Genomic DNA, 27545 nt, shown 5'->3' with positions numbered 1-27545 from the left:
GGAAGGAAGGAAGGAAGGAAGGAAGGAAGGAAGGAAGGAAGGAAGGAAGGAAGGAAGGGAGGAAGGAAGGGAGGAAGGAAAAAGGGAGGGAGGAGGGAGGAAGGAAAAAGGGAGGGAGGAGGGAGGAAGGAAAAAGGGAGGGAGGAGGGAGGAAGGAAAAAGGGAGGGAGGAGGGAGGAAGGAAAAAGGGAGGGAGGAGGGAGGAAGGAAGGAAGGAAGGAAGGAAGGAAGGAAGGAAGGAAGGAAGGAAGGAAGGAAGGAGAAAGGGAGGGAGGGAGGAAAGAAGGGAAGGAGGGAGGGAGGGAGGGAGGAAGGAAGGAAGGAAGAAATTGGGCTTAAGGTTATCTCTATACCAGGATGACTTTTGTGGTATCAAACATATAAAGTACTCTGCAAATAGGTGGTCCTAGCAGATCTGCTCAGGCCCCACCACCCCACCCCACCTCAAACCACAGGGTCCTGCTCCATATGGGATTATGGTTGCTGCCGCTCCTGCCACCACTGCTGCTGTAACGTTTTCTTCCTGCTTCTCTGGCCCCTGCCTTGCCACCTTATTAAATCTGACATTTCCTCTTCTCTAACTCTAGGGGAATGAGCTTCAGGATATTCCAGGGGAACAAGTGACTGAAGAACAATTCACTGACGAGCAAGGCAACATTGTCACAAAGAAGGTGAGAGCCCAGCTGGATGGGGCAGGGTCAGATGGAGCAGGAGCCCCACAGAGGAGAAGAGGATACACAGTGGGTTCCATGAGCACTTAAGGCTTGCTCGTCCTCACTCACCCCAAATGAGGGAGGCCACAGGAGATGTAGAGTCCTCGGTGTCTTCTGGATACTGGGACTGGTTTTTCCAAACTCAGGCTGGGGCATGGGGTCTCAGAGAGGAAATCCCCTTTGGCAGTCTGTTTTCTTTTCTTGCAATCAAAACTGTCCCAGAAAAAGAAATCTCAGGCACTCAGTCACTATAGGAATAGGGACAATACCTGTGATTTTATTGTTCCCCTTGACACATGGATGAAGGTGCTGTCTGTCCCAACAAAGCAGGTGCCTTCTCTGCAACCTACAGACTTGGAAGTGTGCCTGGGGAACTGTGAGATCACAGGGACTTGCCCAGAATAACACAGCCAGCATGGGTTAGATGCAGGATTTGAATCCAGGTCTTTCTGCCCCCTAGCCTAGGATCTCTATCCATGATGCCGTGCTTGCTTCTTATGGCTACCATAATCCTGGCTAAACCAGATTTCTTCTTTTAACAGTGTTCCATAGGTTCCATAGAACTTCATCCGATCCCACCATTTTACAAATAAGCAAACTGAGGCCCGGAGAAGTTAAGTGAATGAACTATAACAGATAGCAGAGTCAGGATTCAAGCCCTGGCTCTCTAGTTAACCATAACTACAACAATAATAAGTATAATAGTAATAACTAACATTCATCGAATGTTCTTTCCATTACAACAGTTTCCTTCAAAGGTTTTAAGTGGGAAGATCCTTTACCCCCTCTGACATTTCTGTTGCTTATTCCTCAATGCCTCTGCCTGCTTTGACCCAAAGCATTCTTTTTTTTTTTTTTTTTTTGGCTGGACAATGAGGGTTAAGTGACTTGCCCAGGGTCACACAGCTAGTAAGTGTCAAGTGTTTGAAGCTGGATTTGAACTCAGGTACTCCTGAATCCAGGGCCAGTGCTTTATCCACTGCGCCACCTAGCTGCCCCTGACCCGAAGCATTCTTGATGAGACCATGGATCCTGAGCTGGAAGGGACCTCAGAGGTTCTATAGTCCTACCCCATCACTTTACAGCTGATGATCACCATCCTCCGCTCCAGCAAATGCTCCCCGTATTTCTCTGGGGACTACCCATGCTAGCTTGTCTACAAAGGGATCAGGGCAGGAAATGGAGCAGAAAGAGAAGAAACTACATCTCCTACCTAAGAAGGGGTCCTTTGTGGAACAGGTGAAATGTAAGCAGAGCTGGCCATAGCATTGTGCGTGGAGGGCTCCCTTGGGCCTGGGCGAGTTGGACAAAGGAGGAAACCTTGTCTCTTCTCTCTTTCAGATCATCCGCAAAGTGGTTCAGCAGATAGACACATCTGGAGACAGGGCCATCCCGGAGCTGGAGGAGGTGAATACTGAGGGGTCTCCGCAGGATCCCAGTGAGCTGGAAGCAGATATTGATGACTTTATGAAACACGCCAAGGTATGAGCAGTCTCTGGTTTCCAAGGAGGCTCCTCTCCCGTTGGGGTCCTTAAGAAGGAAGACCTCAGCCCCCTCTGTGGAGGCAATAGCAGATCACTGCCTCTTTTTTCTGGTAGTCTGAACTCTTTTGATTTCTGGCTGTGTCTCATCTCTTCCAGCTCAGCTTGGGGTTCCATCTGTACCCTGTTTTCTACTCCCTTGGTCTCAGCTCCCTTGAGGTACCTCGGGAAGGAGGGAGGGCCAAGTGGCCATTCCTCTTTCTTTGAGAGCCTAGTTCTTCTCACCACTCGCCTCGCTGATTCCCTTTCCATTCTTTTGTCCCCGTTGTCTGTCTGTCTTTTCTCTTTCCATATGATCTGCCCTGCCTTCCTGCCTCTATTGCCGCCTCTCCCTAGATGCAGATGAGAGGGAGTAGTACCCTGCAATCGGAGCTGATCGAAGGGAGGAAGGGGGCTCAGATAGTGAAACGAGCAAGCCTGAAAAGGGGGAAGCAGTGATCTCCCGGCCCCTCCCTGTCGAACGGCCTCTTTGGAGGTAATTTCACCTTTCTTCAAATTCACTAAACTCTGCCACTGCATGCAAGGAAGGCCCCATGTTCAGTGCTGCTGGGATGACAGAGAGAGAAAACAACAGAGCCCCTGATCCCTAGGAACTAATACTCTAACAGGGCAGTATAACATAGGTACAAATACATGTGGTACAAGGGACAGTGCAATGAAGGCAAAGGCAAGATCCAGAAAAAAGACCCTAGGAAAATACAAAGAAGGCAAAGACACTTTTAACTGGGATCAATCAGGGGAGACTTCATGGAGGAAGTGGTCCTTGGAAGGAAGAGAATCATTGCAAAAGAAAGGGATAAGGACAGGGACATTCCAAACAGCCTGCAAGATCATCATGGGAGGCTGAAATCAGGAAGCAGATAAAAGTCCAGTTTGACTGGAATACAGAGTGAATCAGAGGGAACAGTGGTAAAGAAGGCTAAAAAAGGTCAATGAGAGGCAATTTGTAGAAGCTCGGGATGCCATGGAAGGTCAGGAGTATGCTTTTGATCCTATACACAATATGAAGCCACCAAAGGTTTTTTGAGGAACATAACAACAGTAACATATTTATATCACACTTTAAAGTTTGTTAATAGAAGGACCAGTTCACCAATTGGTGCAAAAACCTATTTGGCCCTTCTAGGTATTCTTAAATTCTGGTCCTTTTAGTGTTTATTAATAATAATTATTAGCAGTTATCATCATCATCATAATAATAACTTACATTTTATAGCACTTTAGGGCTTCAAATGATATCTGCTCTGAGCCTCACAACAATTGTAAGAGGTATCTGCAGGTGGTGTTACCTTCATCTAATAGGTAGGGAAACTCTAATAGGTGGAGACTCAGCAAGGTTGGGTACCTTTCCAGGGTCACATAGCTGGTAAGCATCAAAGGAGGAATTCAAACTCAGGTCTCTCCTGGGTACTCCCTTAATTACACCGTGTTGTTTATAGAGTACTTTCCTCACAATCCCATGAGGTAGGTAGTGCAAGTCCTCTTTGAGATGCTTGGACTCCTCAAGGTCACACATTCTGCCTTGGATGATCACTAGCTGAGTGACCAAGGTCAAGTCACTTGAACCTCTCTGAGCCTCAGTTTCCTTATCTGTAAAATGGGAACAGGCAGTAGGTGTGGCACCCATATGGAAAGGTTGTCATGAGGACCAAATGAGGCAAATGTCTAGAAAATAATTTTGCAAACCTTTTAAAGTGTCAGAGTCAGGATTCAAAGCCAGGTTTTGCAAACTCTACCTTCAGTGCTCTTAACAACATAAAATCCTTAGATCCCTATCTCAGGCAGGTTGCTTTGGCCTGAGGAGTCAGTAGGCAGAGAGAAACCAATCAGAAGGCTAGTGCAAAGTCCAGGCAAGGATGATGGCAGCAGTCATGGAAAGAAGATACCCTATGTGAGAGATTCTTCTTACTGTCATTCAAGCAAAGCACCCCCATGAGCACCAGACATTTTACTATATCCTCTGATTTGGAACCAAATCTCCATCCTCCCCCATACACTCACCTTCAGCAATGCCTCTTATGGCCAATACAGTGTTCTGGAAAGAAGAGGGAACCAAGAGACTTATATCATAGCCCCAGTTCTGCAACAAACAGAATCATCCCAGAGGAAATTTACTTAAAAAAAAACAACTCTTTGTCCCTCAGTTTCCTCATCTGTAAAATAGTGATAATAGGGGGCGGCTAGGTGGCACAGTGGATAAAGCACCAGCCCTGGATTCAGGAGTACCTGAGTTCAAATCTGGCCTCAGACACTTGACACTTACTAGCTGTGTGACCCTGGGCAGGTCACTTAACCCCCATTGCCCCGCAAAAATTAAAAAAAAATAGTTATAATAATGCATACCTTGCCTCCCGTTTGTGGCTGTTATGAGAACCCAGATGAAGTAGCAGATAAGGAAGTCTTTCTGGAAATTGAAAACCTTAAGTAGAAATAAAGTAGGACTAATATGGGAAATAATAATGTTTAAGGGCATGGAGCAGAGGAGGTCCAGGGGACAGCAACAGTTACAGTGCTAAGTCTCCAAGAGGAACCCTGGGCATAGTTGTCTTTGAATAATGGAATGTAGCTTTCAAGGAAGGAGGAAGAGTTCTGGAGGGGGAAGATCTTTGGACATGTAAAGTCAGAAGACAAGGTGGTCCCGTGGAAGGAACCCTGGATAAGGGATCAGAGCTTACTTAGAGGGCAGACTCCTACATGGAGAAAGAGACTGAGCGAGATGACCTTGGATGTCCCTTCCATCTCTTAAGTTTCTGTGATTTGGGGGCCTAGATTCAAATCCCACTCTGTGACAGGCTGCCTTTGTGAGGCCTTGATCAAAGGAGTCAAACTAGATGACCTTTTATCTTTCTGAGCTTTTGTCTTTGAATCTAAAAGACTGGGATGATAACACCTGTACTAGTTACTTCCCAGGATGGTTGAGAAGAAAGACTTTGTAAACTGGAAAGTACCATTTTTTTCCCTTTTTGGTTCAGACCCATTATTTCATTGGTGTAGGCCAGAGCACTCATGCTATAGAGATGCTTTCCACCAATGCCGATGGGGAAGGGGGAAGGGAATAAGTATTTATTAAATGCCTACTCTGTGTTAGGCAGTATGCTAAGCACTCTCCAAATATTACCTCAAATGATCTTCACAACAACCCAGGGAGGCAGGTGCTATTCTGTTGTCATTCCCACTTTACAGTTGAGCAAACTGAGGCAAATAAGGTGAAATGACTTTCCCAGGCTCACACAGCTAGGTGGGGAACTAGACTATAACATAGTCTCAGAGTTACCTGGACACAGCCCAAGGTGATGCAGTTGGCATGTATAATAAAAGCTAGCATTTATCTAGCTCTTTAAGGTTTATAAAGAGTAGTAAACATGTTTAACCTTTATAAACATTATCTCATTTATTTTTATGAACAATATCTCATTTGATCCCCTCACAACAACCCTCTGATTCTGAGCCAACCCATCTGTAAAATGGGAATCACCATTCTCACATACCTTTGGGGGTCATGCAAGTCTCAGATGAGATAATGTATGTAAAGCCTTCTGCCAATTTTAAAGCACTGTATACACTTGCCATTATTATTCCCACTTTACAAATGAGGAAACTGGGGGCAGCTAGGTGATGCAGTGGATAAAGCACTGGCCTTGGATTCAGGAGGACATGAGCTCAAATCTGGCCTCAGACACTTGACACTTACTAGCTGTGTGACCCTGGGCAAGTGACTTAACCCTCATTGCCCCGCAAAAAACAAAAAAAATAAAAAACAAATGAGGAAACTGAGGCAGACAGGTTTAACTGTAGGCAAATAGAGGTGAATTGACTTGCCTAGGGTCACACATCTAGTAAGTGTCTGAGGCTGGGTTTGAACTCAGGACTTCCTGATTCCAGGTCCAGCGCTCTATCCACTCAGACTACTAATGACCTTGATCCAAGGTAGGACTTGAACCCAAGGAGGCCAGTTCTCTATGCGCTACACTACACTGTCTCTGACAGTTTTGTGTCTAGATTATTATCATTAACAAGAAAAGTGAGATCTTGAGGACTTCTAAGGAGTGTTGGAACCCCAGGAATGGCTGAGCTGAGGAGGTTCAGTGGCCTTAGCCCAACAGACCAGGAAGCCTGCTTTTGTGCCAAGGCTCAGGACAGACCTTCTCTGAGTTTACCTTGAGTGTGAGTAGGGGGAAGAGGAAGGCATCAGTGCCAACCTGGAGACTTTGAATTGATTCTGCAATGGCTAGGCAAGACAGTTAGGAGATGGTGCAGCCGGGGGCTGGCAGGCTCCCAGTTCCAGCCCCCTCTTCCCACCTCCACCCCCATGGGGCAAAGCACCATAGGCACTGAAAGTTGCCAAAATGCTGACCAGCCTCTTCTTGTCAAGTCCAAACACTTCAGGAGAAAAAGGACTTGGTGGAGCCAGTTTATGGGATAAATTTAGAGCCGCGGCAACTCAGCAGCTTAAGCAGGTCATGGAGTTAACCCCAGCCTTGCCTCAGGATCCTGTGTCGGGGAACTGGCAGAGCATATGGTCCCTTCTTGATTAACTGAGCTCCTTGGCTGGACCAGCAGATGCCTCTGCACCCGGCAGGCAGCGTTGGAATCAATCTTGCTTTCTGTGCAGTCTGAGTACATTTCCATGGCTGTGGGGCCTCATTGTGGCTCCACTGCCGTCCAGCTTGAATTCCCTGGGCACCCCTGTGACAGCTGCCAGGCAGGGGAAGAAGCAACCCAGCACCATATGCAGGGTGTTGGGGGGAATCTGCGGAGTGCAGCTCATTGAGAAACAAAGTGGTATTTAAGGGAGAGAAGGGGGATTGATTCTACCAGGGAGCCTGGCTCAAATCCCAGCTCTGACACTTAATTGCCTTCATGGGACAATGAGGAGCAAGTTAAGTTACCATCCCTTTCCTCATTTAAAAACAAACCTTCCTAGGGGGCAGCTAGGTGGCGCAGTGGATAAAGCACTGGCTCTGGATTCAGGAGGACCTGAGTTCAAATCCAGCCTCAGACACTTAACACTTACTGGCTGTGTGACCTTGGGCAAGTCACTTAACCCCCATTGCCAACCCCCCCCAAAAAAAAACCCCAAACCTTCCTTCGACTTCCCTCGTGGAGCAGCTGTGAGGCAAATGCATTGTAGAGCATAATAAGTGAGTTATTCTTCAGACACAAGGAGCAGATAGAGTGCTGGGCCTGGAGTCAGAAAGACCTGGATTCAAATCCAATCTCTGATACTTATTAGCTGCATGAGCATAGAGAAGGCACTAACACCTCTGATTCTGAGCTGACCCATCTGTAAAATGGGAATCATCTTACCCATCGTATGATATGCAAGTCTCAGATGAGGTAGTGTATGTAAAGCCTTCTGCCAATTTTAAAGCGCTGTATACACTTGGGAATCCTCATTACTATTGTTACCTAGATCACGGGGGTGGGGAAAGATACAACTGAAATGCCAATACTTTGAGTGTGGAGCTTCCCATCCCAAAGGGCATGTGGACCTCCTCCATCAGTTACCTTAACCCTAACATGGTAATGAGTTATTTTAGCCACAGACAATTATGAAGACTCTCTGAGAGGCTGAAAGAGCTTCCCATCTGCAATAGCAGAGGGCAGGCCCTCACCAATGAAAGGATGGCTCCTCGGAGTGCTGGAGGACTGAGTGTGAAGATGGTGACTGTGAGGTGCAGGAGGAGCAGGAAGAAGAACAGGAGGAGGAAAAGATCAGCTTGATCAATTATAAGAATAGTTCACGTTTATATAGTCCTTTAAGGTTTGCAAAGCACTTTCCATATATTATCCCATTTAATCCTCACAACAGCCCTGTAGGGTAGTTGCTATTGTTATCCCCACTCTACAGATGAGAAAACTTTATTCTATGAAAAGTGAAGTGATTTGCCCAGGGTCACACAGCTAGTAAGTGGCTGAGGCAGAAGTTGCACTCGGGAATTCCTGTGCTTTCTTCACTCTACCACCCTAGTGTCTGGCTAAAGGATTCCGATGGTTATGTCCAGTGATGGCGGGGTGGTTCACGATTTCACCTGACACACTGACACTGTCTTCCATGTCTCTTTTCTCATGATTCTTTCCACTGGCAAAGGGTTAATTAAAACCAAATAGTTTAGAGATGAAAGGGAATGCCAAGATTATCTAGTTTGGGGATGAGAGAGACATTAGCAGTCATTGAGATATCTCACACCCTCCATTTATATATGAGAAAACTGAAGGTTTGCTCTTCTCCTTGAGCCCCTCGAACAAGAGATTTGCTCAAGATCACACAGAAGGTAAATATTGGAGTCAGGATTTGCACTTGGCTCTTAACGACTCAAAATCTAGTGCTTTTTTTTCCCCCACTCCTTCATCATACTGTGGTTATACTAGGCAGCCCTCAGAATATGAATTAAATCCAGTCTGTGGCTATATGGAGAAAAGGCCAGTAAGTCAATAAACATTTATTACTATGTACCACACATTGTGCTAAATTCTGGGGATACAAAAAGAGGCACAAGCTAGTCCCTGCCCTCAAGAAGCTTATAGTCTAACAGGAGAGACAACATGCAAACAACTATGAAAAAGCAAGCAGGGAATAATTAACAGAAGAAAGGGATTAGAATTAAGAGGGACTGGAAGAGGCTTCCTGTGGAAGGTCGGATTCTAATTGGGACGTACAGAAAGCTAGGAAAGCCAGGTAGTGGAGATGAGGAAGGATTTCAGCCATGGAGGTGCATGAGGCACAGGATTGAACCACTTTAAATTGATTTTTATGGGCAGCTAAGTGTCCCGGTAGATGGAGCACTGCACCTGGAGTCAGGAAGTCCTGAGTTCAAATCCAGCCTCAGACACTTACTAGTTGTATGACCCCAGACAAGTCTCTTAACGCCATTTGTACTTAACCCGGTTTGCCTCAGTTTCTTCATCTATAAAATGAGCTGGAGAAGAAAATGGCAAACCACTCCAGTATCTGCCAAGAAAACCCCAAATGGGGTCATGAAATATCAGACGTGACTGAACAATCACAAATTGGTTTTCTGAGCTGGGGTTGGGGTAGGAGTTGGAGTCAGAAAGACCTAAGTTCAAATCCAGCCTCACACACTCACTAGCTGTGTGACCCTGATCAAATCACTTATCCTCTTTCTGCCTCAATGTCTTCCCCTGTAAAATGGGAATAATCATATCCCTTACCTCCCTGGGTGGTCGTAAAGATCAAATGAGATAATATTTGTAAAAATCATTTAGCATAGTACCTGGCACTATTTAAATGTTAACTTCTGCCTTCCATTCACACCTTTGTCGAGTCTGTCTTTGGAAGGTTCTGAGCCTGGGTTATTTCTGAGGTTCAGTATTTTTTTTTTAATTTAACATTCACTAAATATCTCTTTGGTTTCTGTCTTTAAGAATCTTAAGATTTAGTCAAGGAGGCAAAACATACAAACATGCTAAGGAGTTTATAGATAATAGAGAGCCATTATTTTTAGCTCCATTAAAAAAATACCCCTCCTTTTTTTTGTTTTAATTAGAAATGAGAATTCCTCATGTGGGTTGCTCCCAGTGAGGAACCTCCCTTCAACAATGCAGGTCGGCAACTTTTCTGCAAATTACAATTTTCCCAAAGCACTGAGAAGTTTAAGTGAGTCTTCCTAATAAGTATCAGATGTGGGACTGGAATCCAGGTCTTCCTGACTCTGAGGCCAATGTGAGATCTACTGTACCAGGCTTCCTCTCGCCCCTTGTTCTTCCTTCTTACCAAAACAGAGCACTTTCCTATGAAGCATAGGGAGAGGGGGATAAACTTAGTGGTGGTGGGGGGGGTTGATAAGGAAAAGAAGGATTACAAGATAGAAGTGGCCCAGGGGAGAGACCAACCAGAGCTTCAAGACCAACAGAGGCCAGCCGTCACTGGAGGCATCTGGGAAGGAACTATGAAGATCGAAATGGGAATGGACAAGTGGACATGATGAAATAGAGTCTTGTGGGTAGGGGTGGGGAGTGCAGAGTCAACATTTGGTAGGAAACAGACCTATGGTAGGAGGGAGAAGGGAACAGAGAAGGGAAATGGACACCCGCCAGCCTGAATGACACATAAAAATTAATTGATAAGTCCATATTAAACCTTTACTATGTGTCAATCAACCAACATTTATTAAGCATTTAGGTGCCAGGCACTATGTTAAGCACTAGAAATGCCTCCAAAAAAGGGAAAATAAAACATGGGCCCTGCCTTCAAGCTCACATTCACTCCTGGTTTTTCTCACTTTAAAGTTGTTATTATTATGACACCCACACCCACACCCCCACCCCAAGAACTTTTCTTAGTGCAAAAACATAGTGTGTGTCCAAGAAACAGCCCTTGTTGGGTCCTGGAAGTTCTGGTTGTCCTGGGTAATAAGAGAATGTGGTGAGTACCTCCCTTGGTCCCATTTTAAAGGCCGGAACACCTACTTCTCAAGCCCTTCCTGCACATAGATCCACTCTCCTCACTCCTTGGACAAAGAAACGAAAGTTTTAGATGACCTTGACCACTACTAGACAGCCTGTGTCACCTACTCTACACTGGGTGACAATCTTCTCTTGATCCCGCTCCCTTTCATTCTCGTCTTACCCAAGGAGAGAGATTGAAGCCTGGGCAGGGGGAGATAGAGGAGATGAGGGTGGAATTGGTTTCCCAACCTTAGCACAAAAAGCAGAACTTCCCCGACCCACCGACCGTTCAAGGGCTGGCTTTGCACGCGAAGACACCTTTCCTCTCTCTCTCTCTCTCTCTCTCTCTTTCCCTCAGGATCACACCTCAACACCCAACCACTGAACTCCACACAATTTGCCCTGCACACTGGAGGAGAGCCCCACGCGTGGAGGGCAGCAAAGCCGGCTGTACATGTTTCTCTAGGCTAACGGCATGATTTCTGTAAGAGATTTCCTTTAACTGTCCTATTCGCATGAACGACTGGCTGTAGACGCATGACCTACAGTCCTCAATCCTGTCTCTGGCGACGGACCTCTGATGGAAACCAGGACACGAGAGCACAGAGAGAGAGAGAGAGAAAGGGGGGGGGGGGGAGGGAGAGCGAAGAGTGGACAAGGGCTTAGTTGTGGCTGGGGGTGGTGTTTTTTTTTTTTTAAGTCTTTGATTTTGCCCTTCTATTGGGCAGGATTTGTTTCCCACCACTCCACCCCCATCTCATCAAGAAGAAATCCATGCGGATTTCAACCAGAAAACCAAACCAAACCAAACCAAAACCATATACATGAAATCAGCTTATACCCTAGTCCCCTTGTTCCCATTTATCTGTTCGTGCTCACCCTCCCATTGACAGACACTTCCTCTTCTTGGCCTCGCTCTCCTTCACATACAGGATACATACACACCAACCTATGAACACCTCTTCTCCTGCAATATATACATAAACACAGAGATTTTTACTGTGAAGTCTGAGGCTGTATAGTAATTTCCTGTGGATAAACTGGATAATTTTTGTTTATGTCTCTCTCCCGTTTTTATCATCTCTCAATGGAAAACGATGATCTTTAGTGTGTTTGGGGTTGGTAAGTGTTGGGGGCTCAGGAGAAGAGAATCCCAGGCTTAGCCACAGGGTTCAAAGAGAGGCAGCTCCCCCCCCCACCTGATAGGGCTTTCTTTCTCAGTAGGTGACCCAGACAGGTGGCTGCCCCAGGACTGCACCAGCATGTTCTATAGAGAAGAGGTTTTCTATTTCTTCAAGTACTTATCTCATAGTTTGTGTTCAAAGTGTAAACTGTACAGTAATCAGCCTTGTGTATATGAATAATAATAATAATAACAATAATAATAAATACTATGCAAACCAATAGAAACACTTTAGCGGTATGTACAAAGCACTAACAGCCCAGCTCCTGAGGGCTTCTTCAGGCTGCCGGCCAGGGAGCCGAAGCCTGTTCTCTCTGTGGAAGAGGAGGGAAAGGAGTAGGTGTAGTGAGTGTATCCGCAAGTTCTTAGAAGTCAGCAAAACACCAAAAGCCTCCCCAGAGCAGTACTTGGTGCTCTTACTTCCGCATGCCTTGCAGGGTTAAGTAGGGAGGCGTGGAAGCAGGTACTGGGCTCTGGGCTCCGGGCTCCAGTGAGGGGGTGCGGATCACAAACGGGCGGGGGTTGGCCTCTCAGCAGGGGCGAAGTCCCTTGCCTCAGCTTAGAGTGACTTGAGCGTGAGGGGAGGCCCCCCGGGCTGAGGTGGAGCAGCAGAGGAAGCAGAGCAGGTGGGAAACTAAGGCAGTCCAAGGTTGGGGAAGACCTTGCCCAGCCCCTAGGTAGCATCTGGCTGGGTTTTGGTCCAGGACAGGAAGGAAATAGACATGGTTCCATGCCTGGGTACCATCAGTGAAGAGCCTTAAGGTAAATACAGCCGAGCCTCCTCCAGAGGCTGAAATCAGCACAATCCCCACGTCCTCCCCATCTCCCTCCCAGCAGGGCAGTGCAGGCAGCATCCAGGGCCAGGGAGGGTTTCCTCGACCTGCTCTTCTAGATGCCGAGAGCATCTTCTTGCCCCTGTAGCCCTTCTGAGATTTCTATGAGATGCATCAAAATCTTCCAAGTAGCACAGTGCCCCTTCTCTCTTCATATCGGAGACCCCGGGGGTCCAAGACCAGCCCCAACGACCAATTGTAAACATTCAGTGACCTGAGAAAAGAAGGTGCTGCTGCCAGTACGATTGATGATTCCAGGCAGCTAATATGTCTCCTTCCCCTTCCCAGGCCCCCAAACCCCGCCCGCCAAGCGCCCGCCGGCATTAGGCATCCCAGCACCAATGGGCCAATGGGACTGGAACCTCCCGAGCCAGGCTGGCTTTGTCCTTGCACAGCTTCTGACCTGACCTTGAACCCTACAGGCTAGATAATAATAATAGTAACAGCTCACATTTCTATAGCGTTTTAAGATTTAGAAAGCACTTTCTAACAGTCAAATGACCCCAGAGTTGCTGCTTTCTGAACTCCATAAAGGATTCAGTGGCCGGGGGTAGTGTTTGGGGTTTTTTTATTCTGTTTTTATTTTAGTTTTTGTTTTTGAGGGGCAGGGATTAAATCTGATATTCTCAGTTTGTTCCAGGGTGGTCCAAGGAAATGCCAACTCCTCTGCCTCTTTGGCCTCTTTCACTGTCGACCCCCTGTCCCTCCATCCCCAGCCAGCATATTTAAAAGTATAACAGACTCCCTAGTTTTTTTTCATTTTAAATAGGGCAGTTTGGCTCCTATAGTCCCTTTTGTGGGGAGTACCCAGTGTAGTCTCAGCTGTGACTATAGAGTGGGAAAAGGGAAGGGGGTACAAAAAGGATACCCTTTTTCTTGAAGAAATTTCCATTGTCCCACATCAAATTCTTTGGTACTTTTATTAGTAAACACTGCCTAGCATCAAAGCAAACAGACCCCCAAACCAAATGCCTCTTCCCCGCCCCTGTTGAGTGGGCTCCCAGCTCCCAGCTCCCAGCAGGTGGTGAAGGGGAATGGGAGGCACTCACCCACCGGCCTGGGCTGGGTCTAGCTCCTGCGCCTAGCCTACCCTTTCTGCTGTGAGGGACGGAGGAAAGAAAGAGAAGGGCTTTAGTCTCTAGTGATCAATTCAGAGAGGACACAAGGGGAAACAGGCCCCAGGGTTAATCGTCCCAGAGACAAGTGGCACTAGCAGGGAATGTGCAGCTGTGCGGCACCCAGGAACACCCATAGTATCTCTTTTTCTGTACCATAATCTCCCTAGAATTGCTGATGCAGCTGAAATCAATAGCATCTTCATAGAGTCTTGTGTGGGTTTAAAAGCACTGGTCCATGCTTTGGCATTTTATACCCCGTCTGGCATGGCTGCTTTAGCCCGGACTGGCTCCAGGCCCCCTGGGGTGACATTGCTTTGTGCTCCAATTGCTAGTAGGAGCTGTTAGAGGAAGAATTGGGGTCTCAATGTGATACCTAGAGAATGCTGCAGTCTGCGCACTAGACGCTTTTTAGAAGTTTTGAAATTAACCTTTATCTCCTCTTTCTTTTTTAAATTGTTATGAAAACAAATCTTTTTTCTGGACTCTCTCTTCCCACATGCTGTTACCTGGAGAGAGTCTCTTTCCCAAGTACCTCCCTGCCCCTTCCAAATGTATAAATCATTCTCCCCTACACCAGCTGAACAGATGTCAAAATTAATAAAGAAATGAACACATAGAGAATGGCTCAGTCTCTCTTTGGGGAGGAGGGGGGGGAGGGAGGGGTGGAAGAATGGGGAGAGGGGAGGACAAAAATTGGGTTGAAGAAGGCCTGAGGGAAAAAATCTGGCCTCATAGAGAGAGGGAAAAGAGTAAAAGAGACTCTACATTCTGAAAATAGCCTGTGAAGTCCTCCCCAAGAAAAGTCTGAAAGAGTTCTTTGGGCAGGGATGGAAGGAAGAAGAGAGACAGAGACAGACAGAGAGAAAGACAGAGACAGAGACAGAGAGAGAACGTCTATGAAGCTAGGAAGTAGATACCATCTAAATAAAGGTGGTATATACACTATGACCTGGGGAGCAGGGAAGAAGGAAGGAGGAGGGGGAAAGGTCTGACGAAAACAATCAGAACACAAGTGAAGTGGGGGGCTGGCAGAATTACAGCCCATAGAAGGGTTTCTTCGCCTGGGGTCCATTATCTTTAAAAAATACATATTTTGATAACGAGTTTAATGTCATTATTTTCCTTTGTGATCCTATGTATTTTATTTCATTTAAAAACATGATTATGAGAAGGGTCCAAGAACAGGCTTCACCAGACAGCCAGAAGGGTCCATGACACAAAACAGGTGAAGAACCCCTGGGCTTAGATGGGCTGCAGACACCTTGTCATTTCCCCAGTAGGGTTCTCTTGATCTCTGTATTCATCCCATGCACAGAGACAATTTCTCACTCCCCCAAAAAACATTAAATTAGTTACAACTGGTCTTCTTTATAAGCTATAACCATTAGGGGGCAACCAACTCACGGTTTCTTTCCACCTGCATTTGCCCAGGTTGTTCACAGAGCCCTTAAGAGGTCATCTAGCCCATCCCCCTGCCTCTAGGCAACACTTCAGTGAGAAGGAAGGAAGGAAGGAGGGAGAGAAGAAGGGAAGGAAGGAGGATGGGATAGAGGAAATGAGGGAAGGAAGGAAGGAAGGAAGGAAGGAAGGAAGGAAGGAAGGAAGGAAGGAAGGAAGGAAGGAAGGAAGGAAGGAAGGAAGGAAGGAAGGAAGGAAGGAAGGATAGATAAAATAGTTATGTTGAAAAGCACATTTGCGAGTATTGGGATGGTCTTCCTTCAGATATTTTCAGTAATAATACCTTACCAATGTAGTATACTTTACTGTTTACAAAGACCTTTCACATACACGATTTCATTTGCTCCTCACAACAGCCATGTGAGGTGATTAAGGCAGGTAACAATATCCTCATGGGGGGAGGGGGCGGGTAAGGAGCCTTCAGCTCAAAGATATGACTTACCTAAAGGTCCCCCAAATGAACTATAATGTGAACTATACAACTATATGTGAATTATATAAAATGAACTATAATTCTGATTCTAAGGCCAGTGCACATTCTACTCCAGGGTCCTTCCTCTGTATCAATTGGGTGTTGACTTTCACTTTTCAGAAAACACATTAGGAAGGCAGAACTCCCTGCCACACTCCAGTGCCCCCCCCCAGTTTCCCTCCCCTCTTACCATTTTAAATCTGTATGCAATTGTACAGTGAAATGTCTGAGTTAGGAAACACCCTATTTTCCTAGGGACCAAATTCTTCTACTTGGCCCCCAACAGCAGAACTGAGCAACGGATACAAAGAGGCAGATCTCAGTTTGATAGAAGGAAAATTCCTTATCCTAACAATTTGTTGTTGTTGTTCACGTGTCTAACTCTTTGTGGCTCCATTTGGGGTTTTCTTAGCAAAGATACAGGACTGGTTTGACATTTCCTTCTCCAGCTCATTTTACAGATGAGGAAACTGAGTCTAACAGGGTGAAGTGACTTCCTCAGGGTCACACAGCTAAGTAAGTGTCTGGGGCCCAATTTGAACTTGGGTCTTTCTGACTCTAGGCAAAGCACTCTATCCACATCTCCACCTAGCTGCCCCATCCTGTGGCTTCTCGATCGCTGGAAGTTTTCACTAGGGGCCTGGATTCTTACTATGTGCTAGATTAGATAGCCCTTTAGGTCCCTTGCAGTTCTGAGATTCTCCATAGCAGCTCTGTGGGTGATTTCTTAGAGATCCTGAGCAAGTCGCCAAACCCTCATTGCCCTCTTAGCTAATTAGGGATCGATTACAAACAAACAAACATACCAGAGATGGAGAGTTTCTTGGAACTACATACCATACAAGTAAAGGTAGCATCTACACAGATACATACACATAGCTTGGACTTACCTGTCCTCCCTAGCACCAAATAGAAACAAGATGGGGCATGAAAAATTGATATTGTTCCAATTATTTAGGTCCAGTTTTATTTCTATAAACAATTGTTGGTAATTATATACACGTAGTTTTGTGTGTTATCTTGGAAGGGAAAAATCCCAAGTTTTTTGAACATTTTGTAGTCATTTTAAATGTATAATAACTTTGGTTGTTTTTTTTTTGTCTGGTTGAGGTTTTTGTAACATCAATAAAGTAGCAATGGAAACAGCAATAAAACAAAAATGCTGCAAAAAAGGGAAGGAATGAAGAAAAAAGAAAAAGAAAGAAAGAAAGAAAGAAAGAAAGAAAGAAAGAAAGAAAGAAAGAAAGAAAGAAAGAAGGAAAGAAAGAAAGAAAGAAAGAAAGAAAGAAAGAAAGAAAGAAAGATGGGTCTGAGTCTCTCTCAGATCTGGGTCCAGAGCACCCAGATATAAATTGCCTACAAATTCCCTCTGTCACCTGCAGTCACCTGCCCCCCAGTCCCAGGCCCACACACAGTCTCTCCAGGTCCATTGCCTCTTGTTATATTCACATTAGTGAGAAAGTGATGAATCACAGACACCCTGAACTCCACTCCACAATGCCGCTGGGCACTCAGGGAGGTTGTAAAAGCATGGGGCAGCATCACCAGGACAGGAAAAATCCCTGAGGAGAGTGTCTGTCCTGCCTAGCAGGGATGGGCAGCCTCCAGTGAGAGAGCCAAGTAGCGAAGAGAGAGAGGAAATTCAGGCAGAAACCTCAGCCCCAGATAGCTGTGCCTCAGGTGAGCAGGTCACGCAAGGGTTTTTGTGATGGTGACCTCTTCCTGTTTCAGATGCACATGCAGCCCCAGAAGCCCTGGTGGAGGCTCTTGGTGTCACCTTCTCAGAGCCACTGGGGATATGGCAAGGGGGGAGGGGCTGCCTCTGAAGATGAACTGTGAGCTTCAAGACCTGCCGAGCTAATGAACTCACTCACTCACACACACACACATGCATGCACACACGCGCTCCCGTGCACACGCTGATTTTACAGTCAATCTTTCAAAGTGCAATTTGTCCAGGAGAAGCCAATATGAGGCCGGTCTGGGGCTCTAGCCAATGGCGAGGCAGTTCCTCCAGCTCAGCCAGTCTTGGCCCTGTATTCTAATAGGCCATGTCTTTATCAGGGAAATGTTGATTTTCCTGAAGTTAAAACTTCTCATGGAGGGACCCCCTGCTCAAAGGCAGAGGAGTGGTTTGAGCTGAAAAGTGGGGAGCAGCCACCTAAGGGGGACAGGAGTACTGTCTGGCCTCCAGCCGGGAGATAGAGAACTGAGCAAGAACCACATTGGCCAGACCTTTCACCCACTCTAGGGACAAACTCGGTTCCAAGCAGCTGACGTGGGTGCCCAGCGCCCTCTACAAGCCGCAGTGGGTGAGGGCTAAGGGTGGGGGCCGGATGCTCAGGTTTGGTTGGGTAAGGGGGGATTGACGGGGAGGCCGTGGGCTACGCTGTTGGCGCAGACCTTGCAGACCTGCTATGGGATCTCGGCTAGGAGCCCAGAAGATAGGACTGTAGGGGCTGGGTGTTTGGACTCCAAGGGAACCCCACCCCACCCCCAACCTCTCCTCTCCCCAGCTTTGGGGAGAGGGAGCAGCAGATCATGGAATCCAACCTACAAGGGACCTTCTTGCTGAACAATACGCCGCTAGCCCAGTTCTCTGAGATGAAGGCGCCTATGTGTCAGTACTCAGTGCAGAATTCTTTCTACAAGCTCAGCCCCCCAGGGCTGGGCACCCAGCTGGCTGCCGGGACCCCCCATGGGATTACAGATATCCTCAGCAGGCCAGTGGCAACTCCAAACAGCAGCCTTCTCTCGGGCTACCCCCATGTGGCTGGCTTTGGTGGACTCGGTTCCCAGGGTGTCTACTACGGTCCCCAGGTGGGGAATTTTTCCAAGGCCGGGAATGAGTATCCGTCTAGGAGCAGGAACTGCTGGGCAGACCCTGGGCAGGACTGGAGAGGACGGCAGTGCAGTAATAGTGAGTACTTGGTTTGCCTTTCCCACCCAGCCTCTCCAGGGAATAGGACCAGCCCCTAGATGGGGAGGGAGGAAGACCTAATAGAAAGGGAAACTAGGAATACAGACATACTCAAGTGGGCTACCATTTAGTAGATTTGTACAAGGAAAGACTTGGTTCCTTAGCACTGCCCTTCCCCAGCCTTTTTCTCAGCCCTCCTCTTAACTCATCCACATGTATTTACTCATCTACACCTTAAATTACCTTGTCTCCCGGGGGGGTCCTAGTGTCTGGTGGGTTTAGGGCCTCACTTGGCATGACCTTTTAGGGCCCCTATTCAAGAAACTCATCACTCCAGCTCTATTCCGAGACAGTCTTTCTTCACCCTCCCCCATCCACATCTCCTGTGTCCAGATAGCCACTTTGTCCCCAACATGTGGCAGGTCAGCCCCCTCCCCTACTGAAGTCTTCCTATCACTTAAGTGCCCATTATATGTTGCCTCCACTTCCTGAATATTCCCCATCTCTTTGACTTGGGGAAAATGGGGAAATGTTTTCCCCACCACCTACCAAAGTATAGACTTGAAGAGATAGATCCAACCCTGAGGCAGCAGCTGAACTGGAGCCGAGAGTCATGGGCATGCCTTTGACCTGAGGGCAGCTTTTCCTTGAGCTCAGTTTCTGGTTGGATCACAGTTGAGTTGCCCCCTTGATTCCAGCCTGTGGCTAAAATATCTGTAAGGGAGTTGAGGATCGATAAGGAGAGAGGGTAGGGCCTTTGTGAATGTAGGTGTGTTACTGGTGGCCCTATATCCGGATCAGGGAAAGGAAGGGAAGGGAGGATGGAATGTCAGCCAGTTGGAATCCCATGGCTCCTCCCATTTCCTGTCTGCCCTCCATCATCCCAACAGATAGTTCTGCTATGGTGGAGCCAGGGTTATGGTCAGAAATTTACTCAAACACCCAATGAAAGACTTCTTTGTTCAGGTTCAGGTAAAACATAGGCCCCTGAGTCACAAAGCAACACACAGCGCTCTCTCTCTCTCTCTCTCTCTCTCTCTCTCTCTCTCTCTCTCTCTCTCTCTCTCTCTCTCTCTCTCTCTCTCTTTCTCTCTCTCTCTCTCTCCCTCCCTCCCTCCCTCCCTCTCTCCTATGTATGCCTGATCCCAATCCCCACACTAACTATGGCAGGCTCCTACTGCATTTTATCAAACCCCTCTCCCTCTACTTGCTGCTGGGGCAGCTTTAATTCCAAATGTTTCACCATCCTGGAAGGGAATCACCAAAAGTGGTCACCACCACAGAATTAGGGCAAAGAAAGAGGGAAGTGTACAGAAAGCTGGACACCTGCTTATTTTGCCCAATACAAATCCTGCACAGCTTTCAGCCTTTAGTCTCTCCTTTTGAGGACCATAAAGGGTCAGGCCAATTTGTTCAGGGAGCCCAGCAAGGCCCTTCTGAAAGAGATTCAATAAAATCTCCAACTCTTCCTAATTTAGATTTCCCAGACTGCCCCTGATCAACAAGTTGTGGACATGGATCTTCCATGTATTTATGATGGGCTCTTTAAGGTTGGTCCCTTCTTCTCTGGACTCATCAAGATCTTTGATGGATTTCGGCTAGGAGAATAGAGATGTGAGAATCCACTGCTCTGTGGGCCAGAGATGATGGTGACATGAGGGTATTATATCCCAAAGCCCATGCCCATACCCATGCCTGCCAGGGCTTCATGAGGGGAGCCCTGACCTGAGAAGTTCTCAGCACTGTTTGCTCCTCTGCATAAGATAGGAAATGCTGCCCAGAGGGGCACACTCTGCTAAGTACGGAGCTTTAGAAAAGGACTCTGTGTGACCTCTTGGGGTGGGGGGCATTGATCAAGGAGTATTGATGTCTTCCTTGGGGGGAAACCCTTCGGGAGATCTAGCATTTCAAGGGTACTTTAGAGATGAGCTCTAGTCAATAATTGTTACCAAGTTGTTACCAATAATCATTACCTGGGCTGCAGTCCACACTCACTTATTTGCCTTCTTCCTCCCTCCTGCCAGCCCCAGACCCCCTGAGTGACAGCATCCACAAAAAAAAGCATACCAGGCCCACTTTCACGGGACATCAGATCTTTGCTCTGGAGAAGACCTTTGAGCAGACCAAGTACTTGGCAGGGCCTGAGAGAGCACGCCTGGCTTACTCCCTGGGGATGACAGAGTCCCAGGTGAAGGTGAGTTGTTACCCACCTGCTATGCCTCAGGGTTTGAACTCAAAAGGTCTGCTGCCCTGGTTTTTTAGTTCTAAAATCATTTAAGGATTTTAGATCTGCAAAGGACCTTAGAAATCATTGAACTCATCCTCCTCTCTTAGAAATAAGGAAAACAAGAACTAGGGGATGGCAGTGGCTTGTTCAGGGTCACACAGGTTATAAATAGCAGGTCTAGGATTCAAACCCTTAACTTGTGACACTAAATTAAGGTCTCTTTCCTACCCCCACGCACACCCTCTAACCTCCTAAAGAAGGAAGTCTTAGCTGTAAAATTAAGGCAAAGAAGGAAAAAAATAGACAGAAAACTGGTCATCTATTTGCTTTGTTTAATATAAATCCTGCAGGATAGAGCACCTGCCCTGGATTCGGGAATACCTGAGTTCAAATCCAGCCTCAGACACTTGACACTTAGTAGCTGTGTGACCCTGGGCAAGTCACTTAACCCCCATTGCCCTGCAAAAAACCCAAAACAAAACAAAATATAAATCCTGCAGGGACCAAACTTCTTGAACTTAAGCTACTCCTTAGCTGCCCAGTTCCAGCCCAAATGGAGGCAGAAATATCAAGATGCCCCATGTAGTGTGAGAGAAGGCACCCTTCCTTAGGAGTGGGCAGACAGAGGTTCTACTCCTATCTATCCCACTGTGAATGAATTCCCTTATCTACAAAATGGAGATAACCACAGCTTACATGTATTTAAATAGCACATAAGCACTTAAAGTTTTCTCATTTGATCTTCACAATAATTCTGTAAAGTCAGTGCCATTATAATCCTCATTTTATAGATGAGAATCTCCTGATGATGCACATGTCCATGCCTTTCTTGTGGGAAACATTTTATAAACCACCAAGAGACATACAAAATATAAGATATTAATACTTGTACTATTGACCTCAGAGAGCCATGAGGGTCTCCAAAGGCACTCTGAAAAGTAAGTAGGTGAATCACTGACGTGATTTCTCATTTTTCAAGAACACCATTTCCTAATAATGTAATCGTGGCTAATACTTGTAGGGCACCTGAGAGTTTAGAAAGTGTTTTAACAGCCATTGTCTCATCTGATCCCTGCAACTACCCTGTGAGATATAGGTAGGAGAGGTATTATTAGACCCGTTTTACAGATGAGGAAACTGAGCCAAAGAGCATTTGAGGGATTTATTCAGGGTCTGACAGGAACTAAGTGACATTCAAACCAAGTCTTTTGAATCTGATACCATCGCTTTCCCCACTACAGCTCGTCCACCACTTTTTTTCTATATTTTCATTACTGTGTCTGATTATGCAGTATTTTCAGAATAACAAAGTTGGAAATATTCTTGGATGCTTATGAAGCAAAACAATAGTGAAATTATGCCTAAATTCATCCTATTCTCTTTGTATCAAAGTGCTAAACAGATGTGAAATACTCATTTGACATTTTGATACCCCCTCAGTGTAATCCTTCCTTTCCATATTACTCAGTCAACTAGTATTTATTAAGCATCTACTGGCTATACCAGGCACTGTGCTAAGCATCTCATAATCACCAGCCTAAACTGACCAAACCTAGTACAAGCTGGACTAGTAGTCCCGGTGCCCTCTGGCTCTCAGCCCTTATAGCTTCTCCTATTGCTGAGCTGAGTAAGGCACCTACCTCCAGAGGACCTTTGTGATGTAATGATTGCAGGAGAAAGCTTGGAACTCTTACTGAAATGTCCCCAGAAAACTGGCCTTAGAGACAAAAAGAGTTTCAGAAAGAATAAGACCCCTTTCTTAGAGAGCAGAAAAGGTACCTGATAGGAAAGGACAGACTGACAAAATGGATGGCAGTCAGAAGACCTGGGTCTAGTTCTTGTTTTACCACTGATCAATCAATCAAGCATTTAGTACATCCCTACTATGTGCCAGGCACTGTCCTAGGTGTTGGAAATACAACTATAATGAATGAAGTAATGGCTCTTCCAAAGAACTTACATGCCAATTGGGTTACAAGTCTATATGTAAATATAGAAGCATAAATATAAAAGGAATAAATCCCAATATTAGGTGAGGGATCTTGGAAGTTAGACTAGACAACCTTCAGTTTTCCTTCCAGTTCTAACAATTGTGAACCTAAATTAAAGTGGGGAAATGAACTTCACTGACAAAAAACTTAAGCAGTGCCTTTGAGTAAGGGAGAGAAGGGAGCTAATGTCAAACAGAAGCATCTAAACATGTTTGCTCTGGAGAAGAGATTTGGATGTGCCAAAAGGAGGAAGGAATGTTACACCTGTTCCCACCGAGGACTGGATTTGTTCTACTAGAGAAGTAGAAGTTGCTTAAACAATAGAAAGGTTAGTTCAGGCTTTGGGAAGGGAAAACTCTGTAACAATGAAAGAGATAAAAAAAAAAATAGAACAGGCTGCCTCAAAAGGCTGTGGGTTGGGCAGCTAGATGGCGAAGTGGATAAAGAACCAGCCCTGGATTCAGGAGGACCTGAGTTCAAATGCGGCCTCAGACACTTGACATTAGCTGTGTGACCCTGGGCAAGTCACTCAACCCTCATTGCCCCGCAGAAAGAAAGAAAGAAAGAAAGGAAGAAAGAAAGAAAGAAAGAAAGAAAGAAAGAAAGAAAGAAAGAAAGAAAGAAAGAAAGAAAGAAAGAAAGAAAGAAAGAAAGAAAAAGAAGCAGTGGGTTCCCCTTCACCAGAGGTCTGACCACTTGTTAGTTATGTTTCTGAGGAGACTTCTGATCCCGGTATGGGTTGAAATAGATGACCTCTGAGGTCACTTCCAACTCAGAGTTTCTGTGATTCTGTGTAAGGAGCTAAGGGTTTGGAAGGGCTCCGAATCTAAGAGAGAGAAAGGAGAGAGAGGGGAGAAATGGGAGAGGAGGGAGGGAGAGAGAGAGAAGGAGAGGGGGAGGGAGGGAGAGAGAGAGAGAGAGAGAGAGAGAGAGAGAGAGAGAGAGAGAGAGAGAGAGAGAGAGAGCTCGCCTGATGAACCAGTGAACTGGGTTTAGCAAAGCTGTTGCCGATGTTGACACGAGGGCATTATTCCATTCCCCGTCCCCGTGCTCATGCCTGCCGTGGCATCACGAGAAGGTGGTATCATTGATCAGGAAGTTCTCAGCGCTGGTCTGGTGCTCTGCATATGATAGGAAGCGCTGCCCAAGGGCAGGGCACGCTGTGCCAAGCGCGGGGATTTTGAGGAGAGCGAGCGCGGTTTCCCACGTCCCCCACCCCCACCCCTCCCCTCACTACACTCTCCAACCCAACCGTAGGTGTGGTTCCAGAACCGGAGGACCAAATGGAGGAAGAAGAGCGCCCTGGAGCCCTCATCTTCCACTGCCAGGTCAACGGGAGGAGGCGGCGGAGGCGGCGACCGAACAGCTTCGGAAAACGAGGATGACGAGTACAACAAGCCCTTAGATCCGGACTCGGACGACGAGAAGATCCGCCTGCTCCTGCGCAAGCACCGGGCGGCCTTCTCCGTCCTCAGCCTGGGGGCTCACAATGTCTGAGGCAGCTTCCCGGCCGCTATCTCAACATCCCCATGAGTCTGTTATGAGATCTCCCCCCTCCCCCGCACACCTCCCTCCCTGCAACCCTCCCTTTAACACGCGCCTGTTCATGCACACACGCTTACACGTGCGGCCCAAAGAACCCCCATGAACTGTCTACCAAAAATCCATTCATTTAAAACCCCATCAGTCTTGTTTCAGCAGGAGATGGGCCTGATAATTCAAGCTTGATATCTCATTAGGCCAAGCCAGAGCAATGGACAGAGCTTTGAAAGCTGGTGAGAAGAGGGGGCTGCGGGGAAATGTCTGAATTTCTTCTTGGCTTAAAAGCAATTGCAGTTCCATCATTTTTCTCCTTCCTTATTCCCGCCCCACCCCCACCTCCCATTCTGTTGAAGGGAAAATGTGAAGATTCATGGAAATGGGTGAGTGTGAATGAGGTTTGACCCCTGAATGGGGAAGGCCAAGGAGGGAAAGAGAAGGAAGGAGAGAGAACCAAAGGGAGAAAGAAGGAAAACAAAATGAATGATTGAAACTTACCCCAAGCCCTTGACTTGAATTTCTTGGACAGCACCCAGAGGAGTAAGGTCTTTTTCCTCTCTGTTTTCTAAGCAAGGATGCACAGCAGAGTTGGGGGTGCACATCACAGTGATCAGAAAATGGGGAGGCTGTGGTCATGGAAGAAACAGAATGAGCTTTTACATATATACTCTATTCACTTTTCCCCTCCAGAGTCCCCCTTGAAGAGAAGAGAGATAAAAAGGTCTTATAGCCATTGACACCATTCTGACTGTTTGACCCAGGTGACCTCCCATGCCAGAGAGAATCCCCCAACACAGGTAGTTTCTATTTGGATTAAGGGAAAAGAGAAGGCTCACAGCTGCAAAGTGAATAAGGTTGAAGTCTAAACTGGAAGGTCATGTACCCCTAAGAAAAGTCTCACGGGATCTTGCCTCCCTCCCCTCTCTGCCCATGGTCTGTCTGGCCATTTCTGCAGTGGGGGAGAATTTAGGGGGAGGGCCATGGCAGGCGGTGTGCAGTCAGGGATGGGAGGACTGCATGGAAGAAATCCCTGAGCATTATGCCCAATGGGACTTCTCCACCCCACACCTGCACCTACCTGATTTAGCAAAACCCAGGAAAGAATGCTGTGAGAGACCGGAGCTCTCCTCTGGTGTGCCACCTCCTGCTGGGTAATCCAAGTCTATTCACAGACAGAAAGAGGATGGACAAAGTGGGAAAGGGAGACCAGGCCCCACCTTGGCATCTCCTCCCTTCCTCCAGGTTCTCCTGGGCAGGGAGAATGGGGAATGTAGCTGTGAGACTGGTGGATTCAGGACACTTCTTTTTCTCAGTATGGTCCCAGTGCCTAGAGCCCTGAAGATCAGGAGATCACTGAGAACAAGGTATCAATTTCAATTTAACTGAATCCTGTGCCACAGCAAAGCAAAGGAGATAGGGGAGAGAGGCAGCAGTCTCAGGAGCATCATGGGATGGAAGGGAGGATGGGGCTGGGGCAGAAGTGACAGAGGAAGCTGCCTTGGATAAGGGGAACATTGCACTTACTGATCGATCTTCTATGGTTCTGAAGAAAATCAAATAAAATTTAGACCTGGTATCTTTCCCATGACTCACGTGTTTCTGTGAAAGGCATGATTCTTCTCCACAGTAGAAAATTAGCACTGTTTATTGCACATCTCCCTCTCACTTGTCAAGGCTCCCCTTCAAGACAAACTTGCTTCCTAAGCAAGTGAGCTAGCTATTGAGATCCCGCCCCCTCAGGAAGGATGGGTAGTTTTATAAATACATGTACACATATGTGTATATGTATGGATATATATATACACACATATATGAGCAAAGTTTTGCAAAATGCTATATAAATATTATTTTATTCTCACAACAAGCCTAGGAAGGAGGTACTATTATTTTCCCCTGTTTTACAGTGGAGGAAACTGAGGCAGGAAGAGGTTAAGTGACTTGCCCAGAGTTACACAGTAAGTGCCTGAAGCTGGATTTAAACTCAAATCTTCTTGACTCTGGGTGAAGTGCTCTAGTAGAGAAAAATGGAAGGATGACATTTCACAGGATCTGAGAAAAGACTTTTTTATGAAGTCATAGGACAAAAAGATTAGGAAAATGTCCGATCCAGTCCAGTCTACAGTTATCCCTTCCACATTGTGGCTTTCTTCATCATGGTTTCGACACGTCAGGGGTCAGCATAAGAAATTAAAAGGCAATTTTGGAGGAGTTTTGCAAAGGCCTGCAGATGATGCAGAAAAAATTTAGAAACTCAGAAATGTATATATGTGTATATATATATATATATATATATATAGTAGTGCATGATATCAACCCAAATTTTACAATGAGGTACTATAAACACCCCATAAAAGAAAAAGAAAAAAATCAGACCTCTTCTCTGGTACAAAAGGGAGGCCAAAAATTTTTATTCAGGAGAGGGGCACCACACCCCTAACCCCTGTGAGGGGGAAGGGAAGGATATCTGTAGCAAACATTTACAAAGCACCTACTACTCCATGCAGGAAACTGTGCTAGACAAAGGAAGTACTAAGATAATAGCAAAAAAAAAAAAAATGGTCCCTGGAACTTACATTCTCCTAGGAGGAATACGACTATAAACACATACATATGTCTATGAAATTTTGAAAATGGAGTGAGCACCGAAAACTAAGAGAAGCAAGGAAAGACCTTCTAAGGATGTGACGCATGGGCTGTTACCTGAAGGAAATGGGGCTTCTAAGAGTTATGGAATTCCAAAATAAGGGACCAAGAGCTGAGTCAGTTTTGCTGGAACACAGAGTGTGAGAAGGGAATAATGTGCAGTAAGTTTGGAAAGATAGCTGGATTGTGAAGGGCTTAAATGCCAACCTGAGGAGTTTGCATTTTGTCCCAGCGGCAATAGGTAGCCACTAAGTTTCTTGAGAAGAGGAGTAAAATAATCAGACATGCTTTAGGAAGATTATTTTGGATGCTATGTGGAGGATAGTTTGAAGAGGAAAGAGCCTGGAAGCCAGAAGTCCAATCAGGAGGCTGTTGCCCCTGTCCAGTCAAGAGAGCCTTAACTGAGATGATAATAAGGGTAAGTGGAGATACAGGGCAGATTCAAGATGTGTTGCAGAAACAGAACTAACAATTCTTAACTAATGATTGAATTGAGGG

The 27545-nt window shown here is 46.3% G+C and overlaps 2 protein-coding genes across 2 annotated transcripts in view; both read left to right on the top strand.

Moving 5' to 3' along the window:
• ANK1 (ankyrin 1) overlaps positions 1-11721 on the top strand; it is a 344837-nt gene extending 333116 nt beyond the window's left edge. The window contains 5 exon segments of the mRNA XM_043987736.1: positions 588-671; positions 2055-2195; positions 2354-2413; positions 2591-2729; positions 11022-11721. Of these exon segments, the coding sequence (XP_043843671.1) occupies positions 588-671; positions 2055-2195; positions 2354-2413; positions 2591-2692 (387 nt within the window). The 3' untranslated portion in view covers positions 2693-2729; positions 11022-11721.
• Positions 11722-18268: 6547 nt separating this feature from the next.
• Positions 18269-24362, top strand: NKX6-3 (NK6 homeobox 3). The gene is made up of 3 exons (XM_043980674.1): positions 18269-18647; positions 20672-20841; positions 24123-24362. The coding sequence occupies exons 1-3, from the start codon at positions 18269-18271 to the stop codon at positions 24360-24362; spliced, it is 789 nt and encodes a 262-aa protein (XP_043836609.1).
• The last annotated feature ends 3183 nt before the right edge of the window (positions 24363-27545 follow it).

The sequence above is a fragment of the Dromiciops gliroides genome, chromosome 2 (genome assembly GCF_019393635.1).
Source record: "Dromiciops gliroides isolate mDroGli1 chromosome 2, mDroGli1.pri, whole genome shotgun sequence".
Lineage (NCBI taxonomy): Eukaryota > Metazoa > Chordata > Mammalia > Microbiotheria > Microbiotheriidae > Dromiciops > Dromiciops gliroides.
This window is presented reverse-complemented; position numbering and strand designations above follow the sequence as displayed.

Bases quoted from the DNA above. Each gene is read 5' to 3' on its own strand.
- NKX6-3 (XM_043980674.1), top strand. From the start codon at position 18,269: ATGGAATCCAACCTACAAGGGACCTTCTTGCTGAACAATACGCCGCTA. The intron at 18,648-20,671 runs GTGAGTACTTGG...CCCTCCTGCCAG, and splicing joins AGGACGGCAGTGCAGTAATA to CCCCAGACCCCCTGAGTGAC. The intron at 20,842-24,122 runs GTGAGTTGTTAC...ACCCAACCGTAG, and splicing joins TGACAGAGTCCCAGGTGAAG to GTGTGGTTCCAGAACCGGAG.